General features: G+C 41.7%; 1 protein-coding gene across 3 annotated transcripts; it reads left to right on the forward strand.

Moving 5' to 3' along the window:
* The first annotated feature begins 976 nt into the window (after window positions 1–976).
* Window positions 977–13,257, forward strand: ap1ar (adaptor related protein complex 1 associated regulatory protein). Of its 3 annotated transcripts, none has more exons than XM_031568823.2 (10): window positions 977–1,345; window positions 1,972–2,020; window positions 2,135–2,161; window positions 2,261–2,286; window positions 3,308–3,413; window positions 3,934–4,032; window positions 4,629–4,693; window positions 4,848–4,924; window positions 7,110–7,232; window positions 10,434–13,257. In XM_031568823.2, the coding sequence occupies exons 1-10, from the start codon at window positions 1,275–1,277 to the stop codon at window positions 10,736–10,738; spliced, it is 948 nt and encodes a 315-aa protein (XP_031424683.1). In that variant the 5' UTR covers window positions 977–1,274; the 3' UTR covers window positions 10,739–13,257. The 3 variants fall into 3 exon arrangements, with proteins under 3 accessions (XP_031424683.1, XP_031424684.1, XP_031424685.1); XM_031568824.2 differs by having other exon boundaries at window positions 978–1,345; window positions 4,632–4,693; XM_031568825.2 differs by having other exon boundaries at window positions 978–1,345; window positions 3,317–3,413.
* Window positions 13,258–13,679: the final 422 nt, after the last annotated feature.

Consider the following 13,679-nt stretch of genomic DNA (forward strand, 5'->3'; position numbering starts at 1 on the left):
TGGTGAGTCTGCACAGCTGGACACATGGTGGTCCAGACGATTCAACATGCGCCAGTGAGCAAAGATTTTCACCCGAAGGGCATGAATTTTCAGAGCAAGAGTCTTCTGCCATCTTAGTTTCAGCAGGTTAAATGTCAAAAGCAATAGGTCCAAAGTGCCTCTGACACAATATCTATAAACAGCGCGGATACTGACAAACTATTTCTTAGAGAAACGCATCTATATGCCATACATGGGCAAACTGCAGAGCACAGTCTCACTCCCAAATGTCAGAGATGTTTTATCTGAGGAGAAATTAACCTCTTATGCAACGAGGTGAAGGCAGTGCGTCACTGCGTTCCATTTTTAGGGTTGAACGGTTCTGTTTAATAGTCTGTCTGCCTCTCTGGGTTCCTTCTTTTCCGCACGCGCTGCCAGACACCTACATCACGACAGCTGTCGCTCGTGTGCTCCTGTTGGGAGTCAACAGTGCGGTGGTCCCTGTCTCCAGGTATAATCTACTTTTCATTAGCAACCCAGGGCACCCCGCGACCAGGAGCAGGTGTGTGAACACGCAATCAGCAACGCGCCGGACAGGGCAGCAGTACCTGTTTGACAATCTGTGCCCACTGCTTCACACGCTGTGACGTCTGATATGCTTTGCGGGGGATCGGGCGTCAAAGGCCGTCAGCGCCTCAGATATTAATCCCTGTGACCTTTGGGAATCTGCGGGACGTAGGCTGAGCAGAGCTAATAAGTGGAACCTGACGTGTCCTCAATATTCAGATGGGGCGGGGGTGGAGGGGGGGGTGGGGGGGTGGGTGAATATGAAGGGTAAGGACGAGTGATGAAGGGTATGCCTCATACTATAAGTCATGGCCTAGTTTCGCTGAGCCACTTTCTGATGTCTGTCTCCCCCTGCTGGTTTCAAAATGAATGAGCTATTTGAACCTACTGGCTCGCCGTAGTTCAAACATTAATCACGTGTGAGTTGTCAGGAAGAGGAAACAAAAGAAAAGCTAACCCTGAGCTAACGTCAGGTGGAGATCACTCATGAAGCAATCTGGGGTAGTTGTGCACTTTCTTAGACAACTAACGTTATAATTTGTCATGTTTACCAGCAAAAGGCCCACCTGGTTTTGCGTTTCTCTGCCTGTATGTAAAGAGAAGAGAATGTTTCTAGAATGATAATTCTGGTCAACTGATATGGTACATGCCTGGCTAGCCTGCCAGCTAACTATCCAGTTTCAACATAGCTAGCTGATCATCCTGGTTCTCTACTTTGACATAATGCCATGGGGAACTGTTGGACTCACTGCTATGGGTTATTTAGAAGGGAAGCGAATAGAATTCAGCGAGGAGGAGGGTAAGTTAACATTTCTTACTAATTACTTTGTGTGCTTAAAGTAACGTTATGCGTTTCAGAGAAAGCAGCTGTCACATCTGGTGTTGAGCTAGTCATCAATAACGTTACCTGTTAAATACGTTGATGGTTGCCTGCTAGCTCGCTCTCTACGATAAGGTTGTAACAGACAGCCTTTAGGAACGTAGCTGTATGTCTATGCATGGAAAACGCCTGTATAAAACAAGCCATATTGCGGGACTGACAACCTAATGTTAGCTGTTTCCGCATCAGTTAGCCACATTCTCGAATGACCACGCCCCGTCCACAATGCAGTTGATCGCAATTCATTTATCTGTCATGAACACCGTTAGCCCATGGTGAAGAAGTACTACCGTAGCATGCCACTGTCTTAGCTAAGTGTTAAGTGGGAATTTAAAGATGCCTCGTTATATCGAGTTTTGACATTATTAGAATACTGTAAATGGTCCCGATTCTTGATCTTGAAATGTTGGCACATTTAACTTTTTAAGCTGTACAGTTTGGTTTAGCACTTTCTTCTTGAAATTGCTTCCAGATGTCGTTTGTTTGCAAGTAAACACCCTCATAAACGGACAGAACACTGAACATGTGTTACTTTAAATACACAGGTCAAAGTACTTCAGAAGCACTACAACTGGGGAACATTACACTATAGAGGTACAGTAAGACATTGTGAAATAGATGTTGAGTTACATGACATGAGACTGAATTTTGACAGTTATGGCATGTGTCTGTATTCTGACAAATTTCTGTCTTCACATATATTTTCAGTTTGAGAACCTTGTTGAAAGCGATGAGGTAAGGAATAGAGATTATTTTTGAATGGAAGTTAATGCAGTCTACATGCTCTGGTTAGATTTCTTTACCGCAATGCTTATAAAGGTGTATCTTTTTCAGGGAGAAAGTTCGGAAACTTGTCCAAGGTAGGCCACAGATCATTTCCACTTTCCTTTTTAATACAGCACAGCAATATTAAATCAGTAAATTGATGCAGAACTACCAGATGAAGAAACTTGTATTATGGTTCTTTGCCTTTGCACATTACTAGATCATCACTCTTAACACCAAAATGATGACTTACAGATATTACACTGTGAGTCACAGTGAGAGTTAAGGGAAATGGGTCACTGACTCAGACGCTTGTCATCCCATAGGCTGTCTTTCCTGTCATCTCTACACAAACATACACACACACACACACACACACACACACAGCCAGACACACATCCCACAGGCTGTCTTTCCTGTCATCTCTGCCTGCACCATGCAGAACACCTGGATTTTCAGTAATTTAGATAGATAGATAGAGAAGGCGTAGGCCAGATACATCAGAAACTCCTAGAACATGGAAGCAGGTACCCTCATACTGTAGATTCAACAAATACCAGTAGGCTTTTATTAATTGACGTATCTACTGATTGGCAGTGCTGCAGGCTATTGGCTACACGTAGGCCTGTGAGGCAGACTTTTTGTGACTAAAACACACACATGGTGATGAGCCCAGGAAGCTCTTGGAGGCTCCAAAATTGGCCTCTCAGTATTCAGTTGGTTGCTGCTTTAATGTGGTAGAGTGATTTAGCCTCTGCCGTGTTATGTTGACTTAAGAGACTCAGGGGTAGCAGAATGTTCTCGGCTAACCATGCCAAACATCACCCCAGATACACAGTGGGCTCTACTGCTGGTCGGCCCCACATCAGAATGAGATCCAGTCTGAAGCCAGCTGCTTTAAAGCGCCCTTGAGACAATTTTATTGTTTTTGGCGCTATATAAATGGAATTGAATTGAGTCATGGTCTGTGTAGAAATGCTCATCTCTCCCTGTCCAGCTGGTTGCATTTTTCTGTGTGTATGTGGAAGAAGGAAAAACTGCAGGATCCAGACCGCAGTGTGTAGGTATCCATTTCTCAACACAGGTGACATTTGTGGAGTCTTCTTCCTGGTTTTGATCCCACAGGCCAATCAGTGAAGATGAGATCGGCCACCTGAAGGAGCATCGCTATGCTGCCATTGCAGACCAGCAGACACTGATCGATGAGAAGCTGCATGCTGAGGTATGAATGGGGGTCCTCTAACTCTCCTTGGCCAAGTCCTGCCACCCCCCCCCCCCCCAGCAGGAGCAGAAAGCTGTGAGATTACTTTTATCCAGCAGAAGTGCACGTAAGCTCTTTCTGCTTTGTTTCCCGATGGAAGTGGTAGATCAGCGCTGAGCAGGGCAGGTTTCCATCGTTATATTATTGCTCTTGTCAGTCAGGGAAGCAGTGTAAAAGGCTGAGAGGAACGTGTTCAGTTGAAATGTAAGTACATCAGCTCATGCAGAGATGCTAAACAATGTCGGGAAGATGAAAAACTGAAGGTAATTTGGGTGTCCTGGTGAATGTCATCAGTTAAGATCTTAAGGCTTTGCTTTTTTTATATTTTTAATTTTAGCTCCTGTGTTTTTTCATTAAATTAATTTGCAGTTGTACATTGCTTATGTTACCTCCTGTTTTTTAATTTTGTATGTTTTATTTATTTTTTTCTTCTGTTCTGAGCCGGTTAACCCTCCAGCTTTCTGTTGTTATTTCTGCCCAGTTAGTGGCACACGAGGAGAAGTTGAGACTAGAAGAGGAGGCTATATGTGCTGCCCAACGGGAGGCTGCCCGGTTGGCACGGGAACGAAGGCTGCAGAAGGTGAGGCGGCACAGGGCCCCTCTCAGTCTCCGCCCATTTCCCCAATAGCCACGCCCTTATAGTATATGAAATGCCTTCAGTACACACCCTTAGCTAACAACTAACTCTCATGAGAAATCTTAACTGTGTGTGTATAGGTTTGGGTCAGACCCTACCCTTAGCCTGACTAATGATCAGTTGGTTTCATTGATAAATCTTTGTGGCTATAATCTTATCCATTTTGGCTACCATATCTCCTGACATTGCTTCAGTGTCATGTTTAATATTAAAACACTAATCAAACTGTAATATTTCAGTAGTATTACATGAGCTTTAATCTTACTTTAACACTGTCAGGTTTTACATTTTATGTTTTAATTATCTACATATTCGTCTTCTGTTGCATGGTCTTTTTTTGTTGCTTTAAATCTTACATTTCGTTGCAACAAAACCTTCACGTTTGTTCCCCCTACCATCCCGACATACTTCTGTTCAGTTCACAGCAGACTCTTGTGCACCATCAGTCACTTTTTCACTAATACTATTAACTGTCATGGCAGAGAGGCAAGGTAGCTGTCAGTATCCCCTCGCTAATAAAATATATGACTTTTCCGAAGCAGCAACAGGCAGGGGGAGGCAAAGGCAAGCCTGAAGCCGAGACCGCTGCCGCCCACCAGAAAAAGTGAGTCTCTCTCTCTTCATCCTTCCATTTCATCTGATACTTGCAGAGGGCATCTCATATTGATTTTGTCAGTGATCTTTGGTTGCCGACTGCGAAAAAGAAATCCCTGGTGATCTTTACCTTCATATTGATTCTGATGCCCCCCCCCCCATAGGCATGGCTCGGGCGGCGGGGAGTTTGACGTCTACCTGCAGGGCGTCAAGGCGCAGTCAGAAGCCTTCCGCACCAGCCGTGAGTCATTTATATTTACATTTACATTTAGTCATTTAGCAGACGCTTTTGTCCAAAGTGACGTATAAGGGAGAGAATAGTCAAGCTACGAGCAATAGAACCTGGTGTAACAATACAGTCACTCCAAGCTAACCTCTCTCCTCGTGGTGTGTGTCAAGTAACGCTTTGCTTGAACCTCACACCAAAACACTAGCACAAACATGCCAAAGCCATTCCCTTATGTAACAGTGTCATGTTAAGGGTAACTGCTGTGACCACTCTGGAAATAGTTGATGCTTTGACCGCTTTAAATGTGACGCAAGCCTATATGACACCTAAATACTGAGAGCTGTAGTTAAAATTTGACAGATAGTAGGTAACACTGTCCACTAACACTAATAGGCAATGGCGTCTACCATAACATGCTTATGACATGTTTTTTTCCCGTGATTGTGTGTTGAAAAGTGGACATGAGCTGTTCAGGCCTCTAGAGTTCCCAGGGCACTGTCAAATCGTTGGAGATTGATTGTCCTAATGACAAATGAAAGATTATAATTTTGAGGATATGATATCTACTAAAACATGTTTATGACATGACTACTGTATGTCTAATAACTATGAACATGTTGAAGTAAATACAAAATATGAATTACAAATACTGTAGTTCAAGTAAATACAAAGAATGGAATACAACATTTCACCTTAAAGCTCTTGTCCTTGTCTTGGTTGGGACACGGGTAATCTTTCATGAGTAATCTCTCCGTGCCAAACAAGTACACTTATGTTGTGAGACGGACATAGAGGAATGTCAGGAATGTCAGTGTGTTGGAATGACTAGAATAGTTAATGTGGCTTGGAATGTCTTCACCAAATTCATTCGTTTATGTTGGTGTAGCTTAAAGGAGAAGCAGGGATTTTAAACAAGAAAAGTACATCAGGGGGTTCTTGCCACAAACACATGAATGAAATTTGTCAGAGACTAGTTTTGTCACCAGCTCTTGATGGGTGTTCATGTGACTACACAGATCATATCTGGTGTTCATGTGACTACACAGATCGTATCTGGTGCATGTTTATGTACACGTGTCAAGAAACATTGCTGGGACTCAATGCATCACATTTACTCGTCCTTTTAGCTGCATGACATTTTATCCTGATATTCTAGGCCTCAATGTTCTGAGTTCTTTAGCCTTTAGCGAACCATATTAGGTCAAGTGGCCATCTACTTGAACTATTTCATTTGCCAATTACAGGAGCCCCCAAACTCTTCAAGTTTCTTTCAAAAGCCTTTAAATCTGCCTGCCGTATACATGTCCTCATTAGGTCAAATGAAAAGTTAAAAAGGCCCTTTATGAAGTCACAGTGACTGAGCTTGAGATCCTGCTATATCTCAATGTGAATATACTTTTATATTTGCTGTCATATTGCATACTTTTACTGTTCGGTATCTCCTGGATCTTATTCAGTTTAAATGTAGTGGCTTTTGGGTATAGAGGCTGTATTGTTATTAGTCGGGTTGGAGACAAACTGCCCTTTGAAAAGGCAGTGCTATTTTGAAGTGGAATGTAAGGAGTTACTTTAATGACCACGGTCTGATAAGGAAAAGAAATTGGTTGAATTAAAACCATTAACTTAATTACTTTAATCAAATGTGAGCTAGAAACTTGCAATGACTTTATTTGAGGCAGAAATATGCGATTACAGACTAAGCTAACACCCGTCAGCTTTCATTATGATCTTCAGTTAGGCAGAATTGGCACAACACAGCTCCAAGACTTTAAGAATAAACGGCCTAGTTTTACATTATTGGAAATGGTTGTGTCTAGGTTGATTGTGATTATAACATAAAGGCACTCATTTAAACTCATTCTGATGTTTTACACTAAAGCCTTTATTCTTTGGGTTAGGCTGTAATAAGGGTAGTTTGATGTTGCCGTATAAGATTCATTGTTTTAACAGTTTCAAGAGTTTTAAAATGTTTTGAAAGTGCAAAATCATTCCATTTTAGATGAATACAGTCTTCCAAACCATCTTGATATTCTTGTTTTAATATTTGGAATGAAAGTCTGCAGTTAACAATGCTTTCATACGGTTTGGATCGCCAAATGTATCAGTGTGCATTTGGGACAGTTGTAGATAATAGAACAGCATGTTGTGTCTGTTCCCCCTTGCCTGCTTGTTGAGTAAAGCTGACTTGTTTCCTCAGGGCTATCATCTGAGACAAACATTGTCACCCCGAACACGGAAAGTAGCTGGGACTTCACCAGCAAGACCCGCTCCACAAACGATGACGGCACCTCTCTGGACCTGGAGTGGGAGGATGAGGAAGGTGAGGCTATCCTAAGCTGGTTTTGGAAATGAGCAAATAAAACTTCAGTCTTAACCCTAACGTTAGCAACATTATGCTGACTGAATGCAAAGCACTGACACTACTTTTTCTAGAGTTTGCGTTAGGCTGCTTTTGGTGTTCAAGACGACAATTTGTGGCCATTTTGAGATTAAAGTAATTTTGTTAATCATAAAGGCTCTTTAGAAGGTTTGCTGAATATAAGTGGTTTGCTCATTAATTTCAATCAAAAAATGGTTAATAGAATGGATGACAGTTAAAGTGGCATTATGTAGGAATTGTTAATCGCTAACGAGATGCTAGCAGCTAAACCTAGCGAAACCTCTTGAAATTTGCTTACTTTGACACTATGACAAACTAGTGAGTCAACAACTTTCCTAACACAGTCAAACATCAAGCAAGTGCAACACAAGACAAAGCAAGACGGCAAATAAGCTACTTACTAGTTCGGCAGACAGTAGTAACCGGGCGGCTTCGGCAAACCTACATAATGCAGTAATATGCCTACGGACCCTGGTATGGCAATGGCACGTAGGCGATTCTCCATATTAAACGTCATTGTAGCGCCCCAATATTTTTAAAGCTGTTATTTTAAGGTAAAACTGCTAATCCTAACCCTAACCCTGAAGTACAATTCCTACATAATGCCACTTTAAAGTTAAGACGTCAACAATCAGAAGGCACTCCTAAAAAGAGATTGTAGGAAGACTGAAAGAAAATGGTGCAAATATAAACTTCAGGTCCACTATCAATTCCCAAAAGAGATGCTCCACACATGTAATGCTGAAATATTCTCCAACGTCATCAGCAGAAATATAAACAATACTCGTTTGCTATTGCTAACTCACCTTCACAATTGGCACCTGAACGTCTCTCTACTAATAAATGCAACAACTTTGCATCTTTTCTCAAAGGGAGCATTGATCAAATCAGGCAGGAATTCTCTCAATTACTAACAACTCAGTATCCGGAAGGGAACTCAACGTGAAGACAGAATTTAGTTTGATAAACAATGAGACAGTGAGTACAGAGTCTCAACTCTTCCACTTGCTGCTTAGATACGCTGCCTACTAACTTTTTCAAATTGGTTTTTCACTTCTTAGCAGCAGACGTTATTCATTTTGTAAATGGCACATTTTTATTTTACCGCTGAAATTACACCCCTACTCAAAAAGAATAATCTAGATGTGTCCATATTGAACAATTACCAGTCCATATCCAACCTACCATTTGTTGGTAAAATCCTTGAAAATTTTGCTATTTTGATAACTTTCATTCCGGTTTCCGTGCTAATCACAGCACTGAAACAGCTCTCATTTTAAATGAAATATGCCTCAATACATATGCAGGCAAATCATCAATCCTGTTATTGGACCTCAGTGCAGCCTTTGACACTGTTGATCATAATGTATTACTACACAGACTGGAACACTGGGTTGGATTTTCTGGTTTAGTTATCAAGTGGTTTAGATCATACTCACAGGACAGGAGCTTCTTTATTGCCAATGGAAACTGCACCTCAGCACCAACATCCTTGACATGTGATGTCCCCTTGGGGTCGATCCTGGGGCCTCTAGTATTCAACCTTCATATGCTTCTGCGTAGACAAATCAGTAAAGACAATAAGATTTGTTATCATAGTTATGCTGATGACACCCAATTTACTCAGCCCACTCACCTTACGACTATGGTCCCCTGGAATCCCGTTGCGCATGCATTGGCCAAATTAACTGGATTTCTGGAAGTCTCAATTTCCTTCAGCTTAATAAGGACAAATCTGAAATAATCTTTTTTGGGGAAAGTGAAGAGACACTTACGATTGCTACTCATCTTGACACAAAATGGCTTAAAGCGAAGAGCACTATTAAAAACCATGGAGTCTTAAATGATAGCCATCTCAGTTTCAACAAGCATGTCAAGGCAATAACTAAATCGTCTTTTTGTCATCTTAATAACATAGCCAAACGTAGTGGCCTTATGTCAAAACATGACTTAGAAAAACACCTTCTTGCCTTCATCTCCAACAGGGTTGACTAAGGCAGAGGTCTTTTCACAGGCCTTCATAAAAAGACTACCAAACAGCTTCAGCTTGTACAAAATTCTCAGGAAAACGAAAATAAATGACCTTGTTACTCCAATACTTAAGTCATTACACTGGCGTCCAGGAAGTCACAGAATTGACTTTAAAGCACTGCTGCGTGTTTATAAATCACTAAATTGGACAGGACCAAACTACCTCTCAGATATGTTTCAGCTGTCCACACCTGCTAGCTCTCTCAGATCACTGGAGAAAAATCTCTTGGTAATACCCACTGTCAGAACTAAACATGGTGAAACAGCCTTTGGCTGCTGTGCTGCTCAGCTCTGGAAGCAACTTCCTGATGACATCAAAGGTGTCCCAACTCGAGCCGGTTTCAGAGTTCCAGTGAAGACCCAACTTTTCTCAGATGCTTCTTGTTAACTGACCAAATGCACTCTCTTTTTCATTTTAACAGTTAGAAGGCACTTTAATTCTGGAAGTAGACCTCTAGTCTTTCATGACAGGGAAGTGACACCTCGGGTTTACAGTTAAGCCCTTCTATCGGGCCTCTGTTTATGCTCTGTTCTCAGGCTAAGCCGTATCTCTGGCCTTTCTCTGAACACGGCTCTATCGGGCTCTATTATGGATTCTATTAAGGATTCTATTCATGCCATTGTCCCATGGTTCTCTGTTCGGTGTTCCGAGAAAGATTGGCGTGCCTATTTTAGGGTGCTTGTCCAGGGCTCGGCTCTGTTTCTGGCTTTTATCTGAAAACGGCTATCGGGCTCTGTTACGGATTCTATTATGGATGCTATTCGAGCTGTTGCTTCGGGTTTCCAAAAGATATAAACACACTACTTCTTCAATGTTTTTCTTCTATTTCATTTACTTTGTCCTTTATTTAGTCGCTATGTTCTTAAGCTTTTATTTTTCTATGCTCGTCTAACAATTGTAATTTAATACAATGAAATAAAAATATATCTATATTTTCTTGGTCTTTATTTATCCTTTTGCTTTCTTTTATATAATTGAATTATCTCTGTACGAAATGTGCTATATAAATAAACTTGCTTTGACTTTCCTCTAATGTTTGATGTGGAATGTGGAATTTTGTATATATACTTATTGTGTGTGTGTGTGTGTGTGTGTGTGTGTGACTGCAGGCATGAACCGTATGGGTCCAGCGTGGGAGCGCTCAAAGACTGAGGAGGACATTCTCCGCGCGGCACTACGGCCTGGCGGGAAGCTGCTGAGTAGCGGCCCCACCTCAGCCTCTGAGGACTCCAACGCCCTGGAGTGGGAGAACGACTTTGTGAGCGCACATGCCGTGGACAACGAAGACGAGGAGGCGGAGGAGGAGGATGACGACGAGAAAGAGTACGAGTACGAGGGCTTCGTCAACCCTGTCTTGGACACACCCACAGAAGATATCCAGGAGACGTCCAACCTAGAGAAGCAGGAGAGGTAGTCTCAGTGAGCATCAGAGTAGGCGCAGTCATCGGATCACTCCAGGTCCAGTCTCAACTTAAACCTAAACTCCTTCTGTCAGCTGCAGGCCAACCTCAACAAGAGTTGGTCCAGCCAAGACTAGACCAGACCAGGCCAGAAGTCTTTTTCCAGAGTTGTTTTTTTTCTTCTCTGGAAGATACTGTAGTTGTCTGTATCACGCAAGACCAATTCAAGACCTCTACTGGTTGTACTCACAGTCTGAGGGACTGGCCAGTGGAGTACCAGTTTTAATCCAAATTGGAGAATCAGTTTATTCCAGTAACCAGAGGGGGGAAAAAATATTTTCTAAATTAAGATGATTAAGAAGATTTGATGGGTGTGTTTGTTCAGCCTTGTTTTTGAATTGGCCTGATTTTAGTACGTTGAATTATTAAGTGCAATTCGTGTGGCCTCTGATTGGATGTGAGAGAGCTTGTTTTCACAGAGTGGGTAGCATGAAGACCCCCATTTCCCTCATTGTGTCTCCTCAACAGCAACGTTGTCTGCTTGAAATCAGTGCCTACACGAGAAATGAGACAGCAAATCAATTGTAAATACAGAATGCTGCAACCTTTTGGAGAAAAAAAAAATCAATTTAAAATGCTCTTTCTTTTCAAAAAAAAGGTTTACATCAAGGCGGTGGGCACCATCTCTTTACCCAGATGGTCTCTGTTTCTGTAGTAAAGTTGTGGTCTTAAGATCAAGGTACAGCGAGACACTAACTTAAGAATTGTTGCTGTTCTGGAACTAACATCCAAACACAGGCATGAAGTGCTTGGTGTCTGTGTTGATCTGGCGTCAGATCATCAGAGGGAAATGTCAATCTGTTTTGTACGTTTGTTGATGTTCTACCTCTGGGTTTGATAATTCACTAACAGAAAAAAATCTACAAAACTAACCCCAAACTGCCACTCTAGTCCTTCGAGTCAATGACACAGAAGAATGTAGAGAGGGGCCTCAAAATTCAGTGATTTATAACGATTATTTTTTACCTTTTTTCTTTTAGATTTTAGATGTGAAATCACAAGGGTTTGGGGGAAATCTTGCAAACAGATAATTCTTTCTCTTGAGGAATGTAGCGAGCACGTATTTACATCACATAGGTTAGCCGTCACACGTCTTGGGTGGGTTAAGACTACAGAATACATGGAGAAAACTTTGGCTTTTCTACAGCACAACCATTAGCGGGCATTCAAAAAAAGACCGAAGGCACAAAGGTTGTTATTTGTTCACAACACAAATAAATGACTAATCGTACATGAGACTGTACCTAGCATTCAGAAAGAGCTTACATTCACTCATCACAAAGGACCACAATCTGAATGAGCTTCTCGCTGTCCTTCATGTTGTTTCGTCATTCCTTTTATCGAATGTGCTTTTGGGACCATGGTAATATCACAACCAATGTGTTTGGAAAAAAAAAAGTGTAGCTTATAGACTCATTTTTATAATGCCTTTTTCATCCGAAAGATTGTGAGTGCACTCAGTCAGCCAGTGCACGCTGCTGTGAGTCTGTTTAGATGCTTTAACATTCACTGAAGACTAGTGGTCCGTGTCCTCGCTGACGGCCTGTGTGACTAATAGCTTTAAATGTACTTGTATTGTCTCAACACAAGAAGCAAATGTATGTTTGCTTCTAGGATCTACTGCACTCAGTTATACAATATGTTATATATGTTAAAAAATAATTATAATGAGGTGCATATATCTACTGAATGATACTTTAAAGCAGACCATGTTTTCTTTCGATAGATGTCTGGGTTTGGAGGTGATGTCCTGTCATTTGGAACACTTTGACTAGAATAGTGCTGGTCACAAGCTCAATAATCAATAATCATCCCCACAGGGCGCTTATGAGTGCGCTGCCTTGTGTTTCCTGAAAGTGTCATTGTGCAATGGCTGTCGCTAAAAAAGAGAAAACTATTATTTTCAATAGTCTTTGTCTTGGTTGCCATGAGCGTTGCCATGGGCATTGCATGGCGGACACACTCAGGAAATGCTCCCCTGGTTGGTTTTGGATGTGAGACTTGAGGACAAACACTCTGAATCCATTAGAGACCCCTACATAATATTAGTCAGACGGATGTCCACACCCTGCCTAAAACACACCAGGAAGTGAAAGTACTGCCAGGGCGGACAAGCGCTTACTGTACACACAGTCAAAGGACAGATCTGAGCACGGGGAAGTTTGGAATGGACCATGTGTGAAAGTGTGTGTTCGTACACAGGATTGAGTGACTCACTTTCCTCTGAGAGCTATGTTACAAGAGCTTAATTGTGCTCTCGTGGTTGGTTGTGTGACTGGCAGGACCAATGATGTGTGTTTGAGAAACCTTCAGAGCCTTCTGATATTTTTGTTTGTGTGCGTTCATCTTTTTACGTTGGAGTAAAACCTCCTGTAGAAATAACAAAATAAACCTCCTGTAGTTCTGATTTAACCACACACAAAAAGTATATCTGGTGGATTTTGACATTGTAAATAAAAGAAAAATGAAAGTATATTGCCCTCTCAGTGTGTCTATGCATGTATGTTTGTTTGTGTGGTTCTGTGTGATGTAGTGCAATGGTTTTATAACTCTTTCATGGTCTATGTATTCAGAAGTGCTAACATCCATGATCTCTAAGACATACATACACACATACATAATGTAAGACTGTGGATCAGAGACGCGTTTCCAAGTACACACCATTACATGCCATTAGACTGTGAATAACGAGAATAAACGACCAGAATAACGACTGGTTTTAATGACTAGTAAACAGTTTTGGGAGAGGAAGTTTCCATAATGATCTCAATTCATAGCAAAGTGGTTTGGGCTGGTGTGAGGAACTGTAGTAGCTATATCATGCCAGCAGATGGCACTGCTACCACAGGGCTTTTTTTGTGAGCTCAGCCAGTAGTGGGGGAATATACTGTAAAA

This window comes from Clupea harengus, chromosome 6 (assembly GCF_900700415.2).
Source record: "Clupea harengus chromosome 6, Ch_v2.0.2, whole genome shotgun sequence".
In the NCBI taxonomy this organism is placed as follows: domain Eukaryota; kingdom Metazoa; phylum Chordata; class Actinopteri; order Clupeiformes; family Clupeidae; genus Clupea; species Clupea harengus.

Bases quoted from the DNA above. Each gene is read 5' to 3' on its own strand.
- ap1ar (XM_031568823.2), top strand. From the start codon at position 1,275: ATGGGGAACTGTTGGACTCACTGCTATGGGTTATTTAGAAGGGAAGCG. The intron at 4,925-7,109 runs GTGAGTCATTTA...TTGTTTCCTCAG, and splicing joins AGAAGCCTTCCGCACCAGCC to GGCTATCATCTGAGACAAAC. The intron at 7,233-10,433 runs GTGAGGCTATCC...GTGTGACTGCAG, and splicing joins GGAGTGGGAGGATGAGGAAG to GCATGAACCGTATGGGTCCA.